This window comes from Neodiprion lecontei, chromosome 5 (genome assembly GCF_021901455.1).
Source record: "Neodiprion lecontei isolate iyNeoLeco1 chromosome 5, iyNeoLeco1.1, whole genome shotgun sequence".
Taxonomy (NCBI): Eukaryota; Metazoa; Arthropoda; class Insecta; order Hymenoptera; family Diprionidae; genus Neodiprion; species Neodiprion lecontei.
Genome location: NC_060264.1, coordinates 3,467,064 through 3,487,386, shown reverse-complemented (window position 1 = coordinate 3,487,386; position 20,323 = coordinate 3,467,064). Strand labels below are relative to the sequence as shown.

Below are 20,323 nucleotides of genomic sequence, written 5' to 3'. Positions count from 1 at the left end.
TATACTTCTTCGGTTTCTATTCTCTTCTATACTCTTCCTCATTTGTTTTTTTCGCAACGGATTTCAGCGTCAGGCGCACACGCGTATACATTCGTACTTGAATACCACATGGAAAATCGGTCATGCAGGTTAATTTTATTATACAGATAGACGCAATGCTTTTTTCACGTAGCTTATAATGTGTTGGCTTATCCGATGCACGACGTGACGTTGCGGGTTTTTCATTCGTGGATCGATTTCTTATGCATACAACCTTGATTATATGCATGTATAGTATATCCATGACGTATGAAAAAGAGAGAGGGGGGGGGGGGGAGGGAGAGATAGAAAAAAGAAACACGGGGATACCCCGAACTGAACGAGGAAGCTAAGAAGAAGAAGGCGGAACGAATTACTAAAGCCGTGCAGGTCTGCCGGGAGTTACTATTAGACGTGCATACGTCGTACATGGGAGAAGAGGGACTTCCGGATTCGCCCCCTACGGACGCCCCCCGCAAGGGTAAACAGTTTTTTTTTTTTTTTACCACCGCCCTTCCCGCTGCGGCAAAACAGCCGAACGACGGTCGTTTATTAAGGGCGCTTTTTGCGGCCCCCGTTATATGCATGTATATATATATATACACTCTATACGTGTATTTCTATATAATATACGTCGGTTCCGGGTCGTAGATTTTACCGGAAATCGACCATCGGTTCATCGGATTATCCGCAATGATCGGGAACGAAAATCGCCCCATGCAAGCAGCTTATATGGTATATAATATGTAGACCTATAAGTAATTTACACGATTCTAAATAGTTTATCACAGACGTACGATGAAATTCGTTGTTTCTGTATTCAAGAGACGGACAATCCGCCGTAAACAGAATCAATATCTTAAAACGAACAATTTATAGATTAATACGAGTGTGCCTGATCGACGTGGAAACGGGAAACTGAACCTAACCACACTTCCACACTGAAATTTCTACCGTCGAGACAAACTATGTCGAATACAACGTAATCCATCATCACGGAATCAAATGTTGATACTTCGCGGGTTTCTCGTAAGCGGGTTTCGATTTCTGGTGCTTGACGCGTTCTTGAAAGGCCTTCAAGTCCGCGGTCAGTTCCTGGTAAGACGGCGGCACGGAATCGGCAAATTCGGGCTCTACCTCCCTAATTATGGTGTAAAAACAATTGTGATCACAAGCAGTTATAAGACAGAAAGCGACGGAATGATGTACGAACCGAAATATTTATAAATAAGTAATTAAGTAACATACGGAATAGGTATAAATATAGACACACAAAACATACACATGTCAAACCGTAAAGTAATAACTTGCCATCGGAATAAAACTTTTGTAGAAACAAAAAAAAAACAAAAAAAAACGACTCCATTCACACAAGCATATAACTGCTCAGGTGCGGAGAACTGTGGATAACATCGAACAAAAAAAACATGCACATTTTACATACAAAAAGCAAAAACGATCTTTGAATAAATCTATATCCAAATCTCACTGATAATCGAAATGGAAAAACCTGACTCACATGTTTTGCTCCTCGCGAACGCAGCGTTTGCAGGTGTTACTGGCTGACAAGGCGACTCGGTCCAGTCCCAGCTCCTTCAGGATCCTCAATTCGTCGAACCAAATCCTCCTCCTTTGCGGCGATTCGGAACCGGCACAAACTCCCGAACTGTTGTCATCGCATCCTGGAATCGTCGAATCAAGGCACTTGTCGCACCGAACTGACGAGTCCTTCGACCAATTCACTCGCGACTCATGGCCATTGCCTGCCGACAAATTTTACCATGTATGTTCGCAGCTTACTTCAGAGCGCTCGAATTAAGCATTGATCAACTGAAAACTCCGCACTATAAGCACTAATGTCTTCTTATCGCGGCGTTTTATTTCGTGTTACAAGTAAACGTTACACATTCCTGCCCGAATTTAACGATTCAGCCAACTCTCGCGTGCTTTAACAAGGGTTTTTTCTTTCAATTAAAGCTTGGTTGTCGAACGAGGATCGAACTGAGCTAACAAACCGACAATTGAACGACGCATACTACCACATCCCGCGCTCTGTTCAATTGTTTTTAAAACCATCGACATTATCTGCGTATAGATTTAAACTTGCGGTCGCGATTCGAACCGGAAGTGCATTGAATTACGAAGATTGTTGCGTCGGAGGGGTGAAATAATAGAAATATGTCGAAATAAATATACCCTCGGATTATTACTTGTTTATAAAAGCGCAAATTCGTTGGAAAGGGAGATTTAAGTCACGGTGTTTACGAAGCGACGCCTTTAGTTTCTTTTGTTTTTTTTTTTACATAAAATCGATCTATAATCGCAATATGCGGCTTCGATAATCCGTCGATATGACGAAAATAATAGATTTTTTTTACTAGGTTAATACTACTTAATAAAAATGTATGATTTGTTTTCGTTCACCGAAAACATTGTACTCAAAATACAGGCGTGTCATGTATTTTCTACGGAACCTGCAACTGCAAGCCATTCTTTAATCATGCAAATCATCGGATGGATTCAACGAATACAATTAGCGTTAACGTTTTATTCGCTTGGCTGCAGGTTACCCCTACCTTAGCATGTACGTTATATGTCGTTTAAGAAAAATTTAACTATCTGTTAAAATAGATCGGGAAGCAATTACTGAAAATACTTCTTACGCAAACACGCCGATCAGGACCATCTAGCTTTCATAGTCAGACCTGTCTCGAATGCGGAGAATTCTCGTCAACGCTGTTCTATCACCTAGGGGTTAAACAGCGTACCCTGAGCCGGCCGAAGGGGAACCAGTTCTTTCTGACAGTCGATAAACTCCCAAAAAGACTTTATCTTCGCTCGACGACTCTTACCGCCGCCCCTAGTAAAATCTAGCTCGATACCGGCCACCTCGCTTCCCGCCATGTCGCTTCTCGGTCATTCTCTGTCCGTTTGTTTCTCGCTTTGCGCTTGTTTCTTCTCGCAGTGACCACGGAGTACGTAACTACTAGTCAGCCTTCGATGGGCTAACTTCGTTACTTTTAAACTTGTCTTACTAGTTGTGGCGTCGACGGTTGTGGCGCTAGCTTCGTTCCCATGCAAATGGCGATATCAGGCGATCGAAATTTTGTCCGAGCTTGCCTCCTTCGCTCAGTTTTCGCTTCAGTGGCGCAGCAGTTGGCAGCAGTGAATTAAGTCGGCGCGCCAAATTCAAACTCACATACCGCGGAACTGTTTCTACATTTTCCTGACACACATTGAAAAGGAAATTCGTGCTGCTAATAAGCGAGAGTTAGAATTGGATCAGTATTTAAAAATATTTTAAAGATATCAGGTCGCAGCTGCTCGGTAATATTGAAAATCGGAGTAATCGGAGTGATCTAACGATGGGTGATGTCATTACCCTGCTTTGGGATCTGGCAAGTAGGTTCGCGGCGAGAATCAAGATGGCTGCCACATGCGATTAACGATACATCGGACATCCGACTTGTGCAGTGCGCTCGGTCCGACACACTGACATTTGGTACATGTATTAGCTACTTTTTTATACCGATCCGTCAATCGTACTTCGGGGTGTTTTGTCGGGGTAATTATCATTGCGTGTAACTGATGAGGAATATTTCCAATCCGCTCGATGATAGTATCTCTCAGCGAGTCCGCCGGCGACTCGCATTGAACGACAATGTTCAGCAAAAAACTTCACGTAGACGTCAAAAAGTCAACACTCAAGATACAGGATGTAAAAAAGGACAGCGCTACGAGGTTTAAACATCTGAAAATCGTTCTTGGTGAGTATCTGGCATTTCCTACACTATGATAAATATCTTTTTACAAACCTCCCTGCCTGCTGTGTCAAATCAGATGGATACATTTGATTAACCAAAACACCTTTAGGTTCCAATAACCAACAGGGTGTTATTTCACATTCTCTCTTTCTCTCTCCCCCCCCTCCCTCTCTCTCTTCCACATCTATTTGAAGAGAGACTTCTGTTGGTCTTTACACCTACGCGATTTTCATCACAAATACCTGTTTTCTTTACGCATAGTTGAAATCACATTTGTTGTTGTAGAATAAAGGATAGTTGTCAAAGCCTTTAACGTCAGCGAAGACACGTCGCGACGCAACTCAGACCCTGATCTGCATTCCATTAATATCGGTGTATCACATGGTCCGATTTGATCTAAGATTTGCATCTTTGAGTAAACACATAAAACGATCTGTCCTGTCTATATTTGGCATCGACTAACACGATTGCATGTAAATATTTGTTTTGTACAACAAGAGAGAGGTGCTATATATTATTTTCAATCTTCTCTTATTCTGAAATACAAAAAGTTGTTGATGTAAATAAAAATTTTCAAGTTCCTTTTGTGTTTAATTACCTATATTAACAAAATCCTTGATATTGATATTTGCTCAGGATCCTTGGAGAAATACAAAATATTTTGCAGTAAATGTATTTACTTGAAATTACTTGGTGTTTATTATCATATTATACATTCTTATGTTGTTCTGCATTTCATGTTAGATCGGATTATTCCATAACAAAAATTACCGATTCATTTCTTCGATTACATGCTATAATTTTATAGTAAGTTTGAAATGGTTTTATTTATTCGTATCAAGTCAAAGATGAATATTGCCTTGAAAAATGACCATGTATATGACCATGATTATGAGTCGTCCTTTACAAATTGAGAGAACTTAATTTTTGCCAACTGGTTATTATTCTTTGCAAGGTAAATATGAAATCTGAGCAATTGAAACCGAGTCCAAACGTACACGAATTGATTTTCGAATAAATATCTCACCAATTATTCCACCAGGCAGATGTGGAATATTTAGTAATCTGTAAATGATGGCTCTTCTAGTCTGACAAAACATTGTATACAACATGTAATTTTTATTCATTTTTCCTGATCCTGAAATTTTTACTGTCGGCAAATTGCTAGATACAAGCACTTGCTGCCAGTGTGAATGGCAATAATAAAAAATGCCTAGAATAAATAAAACACCTCTGCGTAGTCCTGAGGCAGTTGTGGTCAAACAACATTATAGTAACTGGTTGGTATCTAATCACCGGACCACATTACCAAGCTGACCACACAGCTTGGTTCGGCCTCCATCTGGAGCTAAAATTACTCTTCACTGTTAAAAACAGATAATTGCATATCAATAATTTTCTCAATTCGAACCGTCTTGCTGCAGAATTTCCTCGTTTAATTATTTTTATGTTACATCCGCAAGACTTTCTTTTCTCATATCATGATGTTATCAAATCGTTTCAATAAGTTAATCCCAAGTTCTTTTCCACGAACAACAATCTGTTTGCCCAGTTGTAAGTCTCTAGTATTTTATTTTTCCGATGCAAAACATTAGAAAACAAAGGATGTTTTTACCTTGACGATATCAAGGACTTGTAATTTTTTCTCAGAAAAGTCGAGCGGCTCATTACACTCTTTTTTTCTTTCACTGTATTTTACAGAAAACGTAGACACGGATGAAGCGAAGGGTTTCTTCGAGGGGAATTTCAGTCATGTATACTTCATACTGTACGACTGCTTTGTTTCCGCGGAAGCAAATTTACGCCAGCGTGGTAAGTTTTCTAAACTTCTTTTATTCCACAATGTTATGCGCCGTTTACTGCAAAAAGATATACACATGTGTATGGAAACATTCTTTATATAAACAAATACATCAATGACAACATTGGTTTCATCAATGGGCATTTGTTAATTAATTTATTGTTGCCTGTTGTTATATTGTCACAATTATTAATTCTGTGTATTCGATAAACTGTGTACTGATGACAATTGTTTTTCTCTATTTTCCCCCTCTATCACTTTGCTGACAGAACTTTCCTTTCACCTCGGTAAGTGAAACATTTTTGCCGAGCATGCAAAATACCTTGCATATACTATATATATATATATTTTTTTTATATACTTTTTTTCGCAGTCGAGCAGGTCGTAGAACTTAGAATTGTGTATGAAATTTATATGTAACGCACTGCACAATGGGATGAACTATTCTCTTATAAAAATATCTCTGAATTCTCCTACTTTCTATGGCTCAATTATGTAATAACTGTAATATTCTCAAATATGTTGCTATTCGATCGTTCGTTTTTTTTTTTTTCCCATTCGTTTGCACTTCTAATACAGATTTCCATCGTCGCTAATAAGTTGCATGATCAAATATGAGATTGCACGGAAACGGCAGTAACGATTCCCCTTTCAAAAATGACCCATCTCAGAAAGCGATGACTTGATAGATTGATGGCATGATTTTCTGTGTGTTGAAAAATAATCGATATAAATCAGGAGATACAAAGACGTTTTAGAATTGACCTGTAAATATAGATTTTTTTCTGCAAACAGTTCACAAGGCGCACAGAGAAGAGCTGGAACAGGTGTTACAGCTTTTGGAAAAAATACTGACACTCCTTCCTGAGCTTCTGAATCGAAGATGGCAGTGCCACAGCCTTGCCAGGATATTGAGGAAACTTTTACACCCAGGAAACAGCTGGAAATTACGTCGTCAAGCCATAAGGTTTTGCAAAATTTTATGGTCTCATTGAAATATTCCGATTTGCTTCCTGTTTATTACTTTCGCAACAATTACGGATCCTCAAATTCTGCTCATTTATCGCTGCAGATACTTCATACTCTGGTACCAAGCGCTCGGCGACAATGCTCCGGAACACATACATCAAATGTTCGCCTGTCTGGTACCCGGCTTTCCACCAAGTCAGGCATCGCCCTATAAGCTTGAGCGTAAGTCGGATAACAAAAAGGATAAGCCAACGAAATCAGCGAGCTACGATGACAAGGAAAAGAGAGAATTCTATGACACGCAATTGGGACAAAGCATTTTCCATGACACCGGGGTAACTCAAGGACCCATCAGCCTGGTTGATGGCGGGCCAATTTTACCGCCGCAGAGCGGCGAAAAGCCACTGGACCACGAAACCGTGCGGTTTCTTGAAGCTCTACTTGACTTTATGGTTAGCCAGGTATATGATCGTGGATAAATATACAATTGGAACCCTATTCTGTCGCCCGTCGTTTTTAATTTTCTTTTTTCTTCTTCCTATGATTACAGGTTGTCAAGGTCGAATGGCGAGACAAACACGCCAGACAACACAAGGCGTTTCAATTTCTACTGGAACGATTTAAGGCAACTTACTTGCGATACATCTGCCCAGAGTTTAACGACAATTTTTCACTGTACAAACCGAATTTAGAGCTTCCTGGAATGAGGAAACCTTCCCCTAATCAAGGCCAGGACGTTTACACACTCTGCAAAGTTACGCTTATCAAATGGGTCGCTAAATATACTCATGTCACGAAGAAGGATGGTCTATTGTTGCAGCCTTTACCAAAGTACGAAACAACGAATGATTGTTACTTATGATTGCATGTTCAAAAATAGTTCTTTTTTTTTCGATCCTCTAAGGAACTGATCAATTGTTTTTATCTCATCAGCACGACAACTAGTGATGAAAATCCAGAACCAGAACTTCGGCGTGTATCCGTTATCCAGAATTCAACGGATCCAAATACTTTGTCTCCCGAAGTTGCTTCCCAGCATGAAAACCAGGAGGATAACACTGTGCTGGCCACTAATCTAGTGCGAGAAGTCTTCTACGGGAACCGAGACAATGTTAATTTCGTTCACGAACTTTACAGACAAGCATTTCTACTAGATTTCACTCACGCTGGTGCTATAAGAAAGGCTATTGCTGTTTACAAAGACTGGATACAAATGAATGTAAGCTATTTTGTTGAAAGCTAGTGGAACTTGAATTGATTGCTTCGAATTGTAGTATAGAATTTAATTCGTCAACTATTATCGTCAGGAACTTCCATCATTCATGCTAGAGCCCTTGGAGAGTCATAAGGACAGAGAAATTGAAGATCAAGTGAAGAGGGAGGCTTTAATTAACGATCGAAGTCCACCGGAAAGCTACAGACAGACTAGACTAAGAAACGATTCGTATCTTGGAGCTATTCACAGGGAAAATTTGTTTGTGAGGGCTGGATTGCAAAATGTTTTACAAGTTTTTGTAACACAAGCTTCAAACGTATTTTTCTTAGAAACGCCAGGGGGTAATGCGTCCGCAACTCTGTTAGAGGAACAAACTGATAGCTGTAAACGTGTGCTAAATGTTTATCGCCACGTCGTTATGCAAGTCAGACTTGAACCCGCCACCTGGGAACAATTACTTCGGTGAATATTTGTTTCAGTACACAAATTGACACACGCCATAACTTTTTCGTGCTTGTAATCTGAACTCATGATTTATTACTATCGACAAACCTTTGGAATTTTGCATTTCATTCTTTTAATTGTTATTTTTCAGAGTATTACTACAGATAACATCTTTGGTACTAAGCGACAAAACATCGCGTAGAAAACAACAAGAAAGTATCGGCGGTAAATTGGCGCCGGCGATATTTCAGACTCTGATAGTAACTTGGATCAAAGCTAATTTAAACGTTGTTATATCTACTCAGCTTTGGGACCAATTTCTCGCCGTTTTAACTTCCCTAACCCAATGGGAAGAGCTGATTCGTGAATGGGCTGTAAGTTGCGAACTTGACACAACACACACCCTCCACTAAAGTCCCAAAGTGGTTTGAATTAGTATTTTATTTTTATTTTTTGTTTTGGATCACTCAGTCACGCATGTAAAAAAAAATATCAGTATTCGACGCTGGTTGCAGATAATTTATAGGGAAAAAATATTCAATTAACATTAGTACCACTTAAAACTGTAGAGGTAACTTATTACTTATCCTTGATACATGGGAAAAAAAATCCCATTACCTGAAGTGTTTACAAATTTAAAAAATCTCAAACTGCTTCGAACAGAATAATTCGTAAAATTTCAATTCCGTAATATGATTTGCAGAAAACTTTAGACACTCTAACCAGAGTTTTAGCAAGACATGTGTACAATCTTGATCTCAATGATCTACCACTGGATCGGCTTAGTGAGCAAAAGTCAAAGAAAAGACGAGGTATCGGCAGCCGTGCCGCTTCAACGGGATGTGTTCAGCCCCAAAGGAGAGGAAGTGTTGATCATGAAACTGGGGCAACCATGAAGGACAGTGTTACTGGTGATTAAAAATATGCGTAGACCATTTCGACCATTTTAAAAGCCTAAACTATTCGGTGTAATCCAATTTCAACTCGAGCTTTCTCTCAAACCTCGCAGATCATCCACTGCGCGACCCTAGAAAATTCCGTCCGCTTCCGAGAAGCGCTAGCGATAACACAATATACAATGGGAAAGGAAAAATTAAGCTGCACAGACATCGCACTCACACTATACATTCCGGAGTTCCTGGTAAGTTGTATGATCACTCGTTAAATTTGTCGGTAGGCTTGATGATTCGCTGATGTTTTTTTCTTCGTTGTGAGTCTACAATCTAATCGCCATCGTGTTCATACTCATATTCAAACATGGATGCATATAAAACAGCCATTTTGTTGACCCTGGTCTATTTATTACCTTTATTCTTATTTTATTTTTGTCATCGTAAATATTATTATTATTGTTGTTTATTTCCCGCTTTTTCGGTGTGTCATCATCACTGGGATAAAAATAATCGACTCTTGTGTCAAACCTCCTTCATCGGATGCAGCACAGTTTTAAATCGTTTTTCACTTACGTTTATTTATCATATCAGTCATCGCCATTTCAATTATTCAAGCAGTGTTTGTTGGTGACAGTAAAAAATGTTGTTTTTTGAAACTCTACTGCACAATTTTTTTCAATTACGTATCTGTCTGCTAAAGTGTCCAATGCCTCTGCTCTAAAATTAATCTCACATTGAGTTTAAGTAATAAAATGGATAATTATCCAATGGTGGTATATGGGACAGCAAATGTGAAAATATTGACTGTGAATTGAATGGACTCGCATTAATTCGGTACTTGCGATTAACGAATCGTGGTGATATTGTAGAAGAAAAAGTAGGCACATCGCAATTTCTGATTGCGGTATATACGATCATTGTGAACTAAGCGTGAATTTCCTCGGGCAGTACTCCCCTTGTCAATAGAGCAAGATATGGCAAGGCTATTGTCCACTACTGCTACGACTACAACGGGTAACGAGCCTGCAACAACAGTATCAAAAATGTTACCAAGCAGACGCACTAAGTCATTGGACAGCGTCGTTGTCGTCGACAGCGAACCTCCATCTCCGCGCTGTCCTTCGCCTACACCCAGCAGTGGCGTTGATAGCAACAAGGATAGTCCAATACAGATAGAAAATATTGATGGGAACAGCATTGGTGAGTAGTAACAGCATCCCTAGAATATGAAAAACAAACTGCACGGTAATTTTAGAATGGCAGTGAATTGAGAATTGTAAAAAAATGATTATTCTTTCTATCTCACTTACCGAGATTAGAGTATTTTAAGATATAAAATAAGCGTTGCTGTACACGTTTAAGCGCAGTTTGAATCGACAATATTTTTCGTTAAATATTCAATAAGCAACAATTTTCTTATCGATTCGAAATTGTAAATACAGTCTTCAGACGAATAATTCGACGTTTGTAACGATTTACCTAAAAATCATGCGTACAATTTTTTGGTAATTACATATTACTCTGCTCGATGGATTTTTAGGAATTTCTGCGAAATGTTTACACATAACGTCGTAAATACATGAAGTAATTTAATAGCTGCATTAGCACGCTCCGATAAAATACCACATGGCTTAATTCTGATAACTACTTTACGGCAGGTTCATTTACTATTAAACATCAACATGGTACTGAGTGAAATTGTGTTACTGGGAATTACAAGCCTTGAAATTAGAAATTTAAACAGGAAAGTACATACAAATGGCTTATTGCCAAACGCAGGAAGAATTCAATGTTTCCTTTTGATTGTACTAAACCTCTTAGTTAAAGCAAACTGGAAGTGACGCTTGACTGAAGATGGTGTTTTTATAAATTCTACTTATTCATTCACTTACGCAACTGTAAGTGGGAACTTAACATTTAGATCATTCACTCTTACTTCTTTGATAGCTTGATCAATTCGTGCATCTAGAATCTTTCTACTTTATTGCTTGGACAACAACAATGCCTTTTTCGCTTAAAAAATTACTCAAGGGTAAGAAGTTTTTTACGTTTGTCCTTTCGTCTGTTTTAGTCTCTCTCTTTTTCTCTCTCGCTCTGTCTCTCTGCCATATTCGATTTGCTCAATACATTGGCTAATTTTTATTTGCTATTACTGGGAAATCGTGTTTATCATTATCGCTTTTGAAAAAAATTTTATTATAAAATATACATTTCGTATTCTTCAAACAGCCCTCAAGGAAATATATATTTTATTTCTGATTATGTGAATTCGAAAGAGAGAAAAAAAACACGGTACAAGTTCTTGACCTACGATACTAAAGAATTGCTTGAAAATTGAATTTCGAAACACTTCGGTTTAACATTCTATTATTGTTGTTCAGATACAAGCGATGTATCGGAAAGACGATCAGTTATGGCTGGAGGCGGAGTTCCTGGTTGGCTACCAGACGTCGCTGTAGCTTTATGGCGACGAATGCTATCAGCATTGGGCGATGTTAACAATATTCAAGACCCAGCTCTTCATGGACAAGTTATGGACTACCTTGTCCAGCTGACTCACACACTGATAAAAGTGAGTTTCACAGTTATAGACTCGTTTTCAAGCACCCGGCTAATTAATTCAATAATTTATCTTCGCTTCAGATTCGTTTAAACCAAGGAGTGTCCGGCGACAATCAAGGCACACCTCCTGTACCAGACTTAATTCCACCATTGACTATAATCGCTCCCTGGTGCTTCAAGGTGCGACAAATTATTCACTATTCTTGTCCCCTTACTGTGCAAAAGCAACTAAATTGTCTTGTTATTCTACTCATTTGCAGGCGATACAGTTGCCGCAACAGTATGAAGTTGGAAGGCTAGCCGCATATCGTTTGATTTGTCTTCTCACTGTTCAACCGATGGACATATCTCTTCCCAAGCCACATTTAACGCTATTTTACCGCGCTGTACACAACGGAATAGTCAGCAATAACACCAAGGTTCTTCACGCTCTTGTAAAGTACACGGGACCCAGATTATTCAGCCTCAATCTGCCTGGTTCCAGTTTACTAATTCTCGACTACATCCACGCAGCTAACGTCATACTCAACAGCAACGACGTTGAGGTGAGACTCGTCGTAACTTTATTGCTGTTAGTCAGTGTATAATAAACTTTTGGCACATTTACAGGCGCCCAGAACAGAAGCTGTTTCCATATTGGGATCGCTGCTCTCACTACCAGCTACAGTTGCTAAACTTCCAGTATTACAGCCCTCTGGAAGCGATATCGTAACAGTAACGTGCCCCGATGCGAAGGTAAGGAAAATGTCTTGACAAGTTTTCTGAAAAGCCAAAGTTTAAAGTTTCAAGATTATATTTCTTTAATACCGCGTAAGGTCTAACAACGATTGTTCAAAGAATGAGATGATATCATGTTTTAAACTCGAAAAGGAGCACATCGTGACGATCCTGATCAGGAGTTGTCGCAGAGAACCAACGGGTGTGGCAAGGTGTGTCGCACTTTCCAGCATCGGCATGTTTGTCTACAGAGAATTGTCGCATAAAACGCAACATGCCAGAGTGCCAGAAGCTGTTACGGTGCTTCTTCTAGGCCTGAGGGTGAGTTGAATCAGATTCAATGGACAATGATCAATCTATGCATGTTGTAATTTCGTTTGAGCGCAGAAGTATATAAGTATATATTTTTTTTACAAAGCTGAAGTGGTGATAGTAGTTTGAATCTTCGACAATTTATTTTCTTTTCAATTCCATTTTCAATATATCTTATGATATTATATTTCAAAGTAGTATAAATTTTATTATTTATTAACGAAACGACACATTTGGTATTTGGTCGATTGAGCCACTCAAGCATGATTTAGTAAAGCAATATACACATATACGGCACAATGCTTAACGCGCGTAACAAAGCTGCATGTTATAATACACATATTGTTGAATAACTCAATATCGGAGGTGATTTAGATGCTGCAGCTATTGTAGCGATTAGTATTGTTGTTATTTCTGTTGGGTCTGGTTGACAGAGGTTGCAGGTTGCTGGGCAGCGAAAGGATGGGATGAATTTTCCCCTGCTAGACAAGGTAGTCTCTCTCTTGGTCGCTCCTACAAACTCACTCCCAAGTCTTTATTGTTCATCTTGAACTATTTCAGTGTCCGTCCAACATTTGTTATTTCAATTGTCCACGTCCGACGTTCTGAAGCCTAAATCGTTGTCTGTTTCATCCCGCAAAGAAAGATCAAATTGTATAAAGCGACGTCGAACACGTTACAGAAGAGAATACGGTTAGAAGTTTGAATCTACATTTAATCGATCATTTTCAGCGTACACCGAAAATCAACTAGTGATTGGCTACGTTAATACTGACTTTGATTGACTCATGCTTTTGTACACAGAACGAACACTATGAAGTACCTACCACAATGTCGTTCATGTACGCTTATTTGTTTCGCATGATCTATTACACTATGTTTTTGTTTAAATGCAGGAATCAAGCTTTCCAAATTAAAGAAGTACCAGCAATGATCGTGTACAGAAATAATTATACAGCTAAATGATAGACAACTGGCATCTCAAAACTTTTATTTTAGGGGAAAGTGAGGGTCCAGTAAAATGTTTTTCATTTTTCAACATCAGAGCTTACAGCTTACTACTTAAAAAAATTAGATCTTCTCTGAGCAATTTATTGTCCTATGAAATGTTTTGCCTCTGTCCAAAAGTATCGATCGCTTTGTCCCAATGCCTCACATGACGGTAATAGTCTGACATAATTTTTACATGTACTGATATTAAAGTCTATTTCAGGCAACTCACGCGACAGTTAGTCAAGTTGCTTGTGATGCTCTTCTGTTACTCTGCGACCAAGCAGATGTACTGTTGGAACTTTATCCAAACATTCCAGCCAAAATTATTCAGGTTCGTTTTTGTTCCACTACAAAAGCACAGCTAGTACTTCCCTCAATTTCCTTATTGTCTTCAATCTTTCATTTCACAATTTCCAGGTTCTAGCAGAGACTCTTGGTCGCATGACTGGTCGTGAAAGGCGAAGCGCTTTGGCAACTTCGATGCTGTTTTGCCTCGGCGAATGGGCTATGCAGCTGGGACCGTCTGTACTATTACAACCATTCCATGGAAAGCCGTTGCTTCTAACATTATTTACAGTATGTAACTGGGTGATTTCCCTCCCCGCAAAGTATTGCGAAACATTTCTAATCAGTAATGTTTTCAGGTATTAGACAACATTATGCATAACAAAATTAGCAAAGATTTACAAGACTCGGCAAAGTGTTACCAGCCTGACTCCGACGATTTTGATCCTGATATTTCTCTAGACAATTTAGTCGACGATACTGGTATGAAATCACCGAGGCGTGGAAACGTTCAATCAGTTCAGCTGGCTGCGCAAATGGTTAGCTTTCGTTTCACTATGTACAATTAATCAAATGAATTTCGCAGTATATATATCGTCCTTTATTCTCCAGGTGTTGATGCACCTAGTAAATCATCTTGGACATTTTCCAATGGGCATTGGTGCCGCTCGTCTTTCATCTCTTGTAGTCGAGCTTGACGACATTCCTGGAATAGACAGCGACGAACTGTCTTCGGCTGTTTTCCAAGTTCCAAACGTCCAGCTCTTGATGCTATCGAATTCAATAATACTTTCGTTAGTCGAATTAGCAGCGCTGGATGCGCCTGGCGGCGGAGTCACCGCTGGCTTGACAACTGCTCCATCAACGGTACGTGTTCTGCTTCGAGATTTGGCCGGCAAGGCTTCATGGGATAGTTCCATTCTCTACAGTCAACCCTTCGTTGACGACGACTTACCTCCACCCTTTGGAAAGCCAGGTAAATCGCTCTCTCTTGAATTTTTTGAATTACATTTTATTGAAACTGTTTCTAACTGAGGATAAATCCTGGCTATAGTCGATTGGTCCTCGAAATTACGCAGAGAAGATCTGAGCAGCGTACTGCCAGCGCAAAGCAGTCCTCCTCAACACACCATGAGACACAGAGAGCCGCACATTCTTCCCACGTTTGCGAATGCTGCCAGTGACATGGATAATCTTGATGATGTTTGTTGCATTTCGTTGTAATTCACTTTTATCTTACCGCGATCATAAGTGATACTAGTGGACTTTATTTTTCTGTTCTAGCTCCTGCAATACATAGGCCACACCAGCCCTGAAGTATTAACGAATCCAGAAATAGCGCTTAACGCTCCTGCAAATTCGCCACAAGGGCCTCAACTTGAAAGTGAAACTATTGCTTCTATTTTAGGGCAAAGAAATATGGAGAGAGATCACATTAACAACTGGAATCAGCATATCAGGTGAGTTGTTATATACTAAAAATGTCGAAAATGTATTCTGATGACACATATTTTAATTTTAATAAGACAGATTTCAATTTAATCAAAGCTGGAATAGATTCAAAACAAAATTATTTTACTAAATCTTTCATTCTGTAGCATGTGTGCAGCGGCAATTAGTCCTCCATCCTGTCGTCCACCGCCCGCACCATTTCATCACTGTCGCCTTCTGTTTTCGCATCTCGGTCTGTCAGGCTGGGAGCAGAGACGAAAATTACACTTGCTTTCTAAAAATGAGAAGCTATTGAGAGAGTTGAGAAATTTGGACAGTCAGCGTTCCAGAGAGACCCATAAAATGGCAGTTATCTACGTCAGCCAGGGCCAAGAGGACAAGAATTCTATATTAAATAACGTAACAGCTAGCAAAGAGTATGAAAACTTTGTCGCTAGGCTCGCGTGGGAGATAGAATTGGAATCTCATACTGGTTTTCTCGGTGGCTTGGTTCCTGGAAAAGCTAGCGGCGTTACTGCTCCTTATTTTGCAACATCCTTCACCGAGGTTATCTTCCATGTCGCTACTAGAATGCCTTCCGACAGTCCAGAGAGTCTTCTGCAAAAGGTGCGTAGCTACACTAAATTCAAAAAGACAACGAATATAACACAGGCATTGGATTATTTCAGACAAGGCATCTTGGTAACGACGAAATTCACATTGTGTGGTCTGAACATTGGAGAGATTATCGCAGGGATATTATACCCACAGAGTTTTGCGACGTCTTGATAGTCATTTATCCCTTGCCTAACAAACTATTTAGAATTCAAATATCAAGGAAAACAGAAATCCCATTTTTTGGACCACTGTTCGATGAATCAATTGTAGAAGATGCAGTCCTACCCGGATTGGTCAGAGCAACCGCACTTGCTGCCAGCAGAGCTAAAAGATCAACCCTGACACTGTACCAGCATTAGTAAGTTAAAAAGATTGAAATTTCAGCAGTAAAAATTTGTTGAAAACTTTTCTTCTTCTCTATCTTTAGTTACGAGGAAAGAGCAAGGTCTCTCGATACTGTGGTAAGAAATCACAAGGAAGCTACAACTTTTGAGGAGTTTGCGGCAAATGTTTACTCCCCTGTTCAGCCACCAAGTCCTTTCAGCTGCACATCTTCTGTTTCCGGTATGATATAGAGTTTAGAAAAACCTATAGTCACAGTCGTTACTAGATTTAGAAGAATCATCTAATGATAGTTTCTCATGTACTGTTGTTTTATTAGTTTGATTAGGTGTAGTGATGCAGGTTTTATGGTTTATCGTTATCAAGGTTCTATGACGAGCGTACAATCAACTGCTTCTTCGAATCTTGCGGCAGCTCTTATCGACTCGCATCACGGAAGACCTAGTCTTCGGAGTAGTTCAGCAGCCAGCAGCGACAATAGAGCAAACAGAGGTGACTAACCCAGTCCACTAACCCCCACCCAACCCTGTAACATGATCCGACAAGTTAGTATTATTAATTTTTTTTTCAATTATTCCTGTGACGTTCTGTTGTATCCTATATGAGGTGGTGCTATTTTGTGTATCTTCTTTTCAAATGTTGTACTATCACTTCCCATCCATACACTCTCACACACACACACGTATGTACTATCTTACATCAAAATAACTTTCCTTTACTATTTAAGATCTACTCTGATGATAGCCTATATTTGAAACATACTTACCACAAAATGAACCTTTAAACTTACGTGTAATAAAGCAAGGAAACAAACAATCTTTCCCGAAGCCTAAAGCTAAGACAGATTTTGCACGTAATGTTGGTATTACGAGTAGAAATTAGACCGTGTATACGAAGTTATAGTTGTAAAAAAGCACGAATGCAATGTAATACAATATTAGAAAATTTATTGCACGAACAAAAAGTTGATGTTCAAATTCGTTTACAGTACTCACGTAGTTCAAAGTAAAAAGAAAATTTGAACGAAAAAAATCTAGTTCCGAACCATGTTAATCTTCTGTAGCAACCCTATAGTTTATTTCTGAATTGTTCTTCATAAAACCTACTCTGGTGTATATATATATACATATATATATATATGTTTTTATAACTATAATTCTCTTTCGACAGTCTTGCATAATCTATTGCGAGGTAATTTTCCGCCTTTTGTGTCTATAGCTAGCAATTAGCTCTATTAGCTCATCACATCACTGACATCTCTTTTTACATGTACGGTGTTATATTCATAGATATGAAAATCCATTAAAAATAGTCAATTTAATTTTTTTTTTCTTTTATTACTCACAACCTAGAATGAGCAGAAAAAAAACTATTTCTCTTGAGATAATCATATTGTCATTGGCTGAAAAAAATCACCGAGTTCAAGTTATACACTAATTAGATGCACAAAAAATAGTCAGAATAAAAAAGACTCGAAAGATTTTTCTCAGCCAACGATGAACTATTAAATGTGACGAACAAAACTTGCGTCGGTTTCAGTATCAGATGGAAGCAGAGTATGGTTTAGCAGCGATACAACAGATACCTCAACGCTGCATGGAATCTCGCCGAGACCAGTGAAAAGAATGTCTTTCAAAACTGGCCCAAAACACAAAGGAACATCTCAGGCTACACCACCGGATAGTCCTAGATATAAATAGCAGAGTAGTAACACGTTTTCGTTGTATATTTGGGAAGTATTATGTTTCTTTTTTACAATTTAAAAATTTGCAACCGTCATGCTGATGGTTTAGTAAAGATCGGTGGAAATGTTCTGGTCAAATCACTGAATGAAATATTCATTATTAGATTAGGGTGAAAAGTTATGTACAACTTTATGTTTTCATTACTTTCTCTTCTTTCTGTTGTAAATTAATTTTTTAATAACAGTAGAGGACAACATTGTTTATTTATACCAATTAACGATTATGCGTTTTTCGTAAGATCAAATTATTAATATTACGTTTTTATTTATTAATAATTATGATTGTAAATAATAATAAAAGTAATGATAATAATAGTTATAGAAAGCTGCAAACATCTCTAATGCAAGATTTAGGTAATGGGATTTTAGAATATTTGGATAAATATTATACTAACAATTATAATGATAACGAGAAATCAAAGATTATTGTCAGCGTTGCATCATTGGCATTTTCCATAAAAGGAATAACCCAAAAAAAAATGCATAAAAGCTGCGCAACGTTTATCTATATAGACGTATAGAAAGTTGGATAATACATAAAATCGGAATGATTTAAACTAATTTACCCAACAAAGTTTGTATATTTTACTTATATGAAATAATTCGTAGGGGTTTTTTTTTAAATTTTTTTTTATTTGCTTCAAACGAATAAATGGATATGTAACAATTAGGCGGTGCTACCTCATTATGTGCGAGAGTAACTTATTTATATCTTCTTGCATCGAGCATAATAATAGTAAATACAACTGTTTGCTTTGTCAAGCTTTATACAACACTATATTCCAGAATTTTATAATGTCCTATTTGAACGTGTTTCCTAAACCGAATTTGAGCTACCATTTGTACTTCGGGGAATTGAGATGATCCCCCTTTAAAAAAATATTTTCAATTTTTCCGTCCTTAGATTTAATTTCTTATATTATATTATAAATATTGTTATATGTCTAGTCTATCTGTATTAAATTTCATAGTACTAAATTATATAGAACCATATATACACACATATATTATTTAATCATCAGCATTAAGCGTTATAATTTGAGAATTGGATATTAGTTAACACAGTCCAAATGTTGGGCAATATTGTATCATCGGAGAGTTTAAACTGATTTTGTTCGTTGATTGAAATAACGGTATTTATTTTAAGCAACTTTCAACGTAATTAGACTCACCTTTAATATCCTTAATCATGCAGTCAGTGCCCTAACGATAATCAAATTCCAATCTAAGTATTACCAATTACAGAATATTTTCTTCATCAAGCTTTTCCATACTGTGTATAAAGTATATCTCATCAGTTACATTTCTTGGCCTGAAATCCATTTTATTTCAAAATTATCTATGTAATGAGTTGTACAATTTAACTAAATTTCAGTATATTACTTGACACATTCGTAAAGCTTTATTTCCGCAATTTTGTCGTTATTCATTCCGAGCAAACTAATAATGGCTTTACATTAGTTATATACAAAAATAGGAATTATTCGCTATGCAACAGAAGAAGAAACCCGCTTTTAAATACCCTGATAAAAAAGTTGATGAAACATGCTAGATGTTAGTCAGTATTTACACTCCAGAAAATAAAATATATTGAAAACACAAAATATTTCACTGTAAAATTATTTGTTGCGTATGTATGATATGATATACATACCTTCATATCTATATTACATGTAAATCGTAGTTGGATACGAATATTACATACTCGATTAGTAACATTGTTATAAACGCATTTAAAATTAACAAAAGTATCACATGACTTCAATGCTACATCAGATTGCATTATCATAAATCATTTATTATATGGATACACTTCTATAAACGTCTTACCAAACTCGATGAACGCTTTTGTTAACAGTACGTTACTGAACACTACGACCAGAGCATATACACATAAACAAGATCTTAAAATTTCAACAAAGGTCAAATTGATGCATCTGTAACATAAAGACAATCTAGAATTATTCGTCATATTTTTACAGAAATAGATACATATAATTCGGATATTTGTTATCGAATTATGACATAGTAAAGGATGATATAAATATTTACTTTTTAAAACGAAAGTATGAAACAAGCAGATTCCTCACTATCGGCAGTAAATCTTGTTCACGATACGATAATAATCCAATTAGAAGTCAAATTATTCCAGTTCACTATAACTAACATGTATGCAATAGGTCAGTTCAAACTTTAGTTTGAAGTTATACCTGT

At 37.8% G+C, this 20,323-nt stretch overlaps 2 protein-coding genes across 2 annotated transcripts; one reads left to right on the top strand and one right to left on the bottom strand.

Annotated features, from left to right (window-relative positions):
* Positions 1-960: 960 nt before the first annotated feature.
* Positions 961-2,922, bottom strand: LOC124294672. Its single transcript, XM_046741043.1, has 3 exons — positions 2,787-2,922; positions 1,538-1,781; positions 961-1,159 (listed from the first exon to the last, which is right to left on the bottom strand). The coding sequence occupies exons 1-3, from the start codon at positions 2,920-2,922 to the stop codon at positions 1,012-1,014; spliced, it is 528 nt and encodes a 175-aa protein (XP_046596999.1). The 3' UTR covers positions 961-1,011.
* Positions 2,923-3,453: 531 nt separating this feature from the next.
* LOC107217288 (probable Rho GTPase-activating protein CG5521) lies at positions 3,454-20,175 on the top strand. The gene is made up of 30 exons (XM_046741988.1): positions 3,454-3,785; positions 5,484-5,594; positions 5,853-5,870; positions 6,379-6,550; positions 6,656-7,013; positions 7,103-7,383; positions 7,486-7,771; positions 7,860-8,230; positions 8,364-8,586; positions 8,916-9,123; positions 9,222-9,353; positions 10,054-10,305; positions 11,487-11,677; positions 11,749-11,847; positions 11,928-12,212; positions 12,277-12,402; positions 12,538-12,705; positions 13,131-13,187; positions 13,910-14,020; positions 14,107-14,265; positions 14,334-14,513; positions 14,587-14,950; positions 15,029-15,177; positions 15,259-15,434; positions 15,573-16,032; positions 16,095-16,381; positions 16,451-16,587; positions 16,732-16,857; positions 17,536-17,556; positions 17,905-20,175. The coding sequence occupies exons 1-30, from the start codon at positions 3,680-3,682 to the stop codon at positions 18,063-18,065; spliced, it is 5,775 nt and encodes a 1,924-aa protein (XP_046597944.1). The 5' UTR covers positions 3,454-3,679; the 3' UTR covers positions 18,066-20,175.
* The last annotated feature ends 148 nt before the right edge of the window (positions 20,176-20,323 follow it).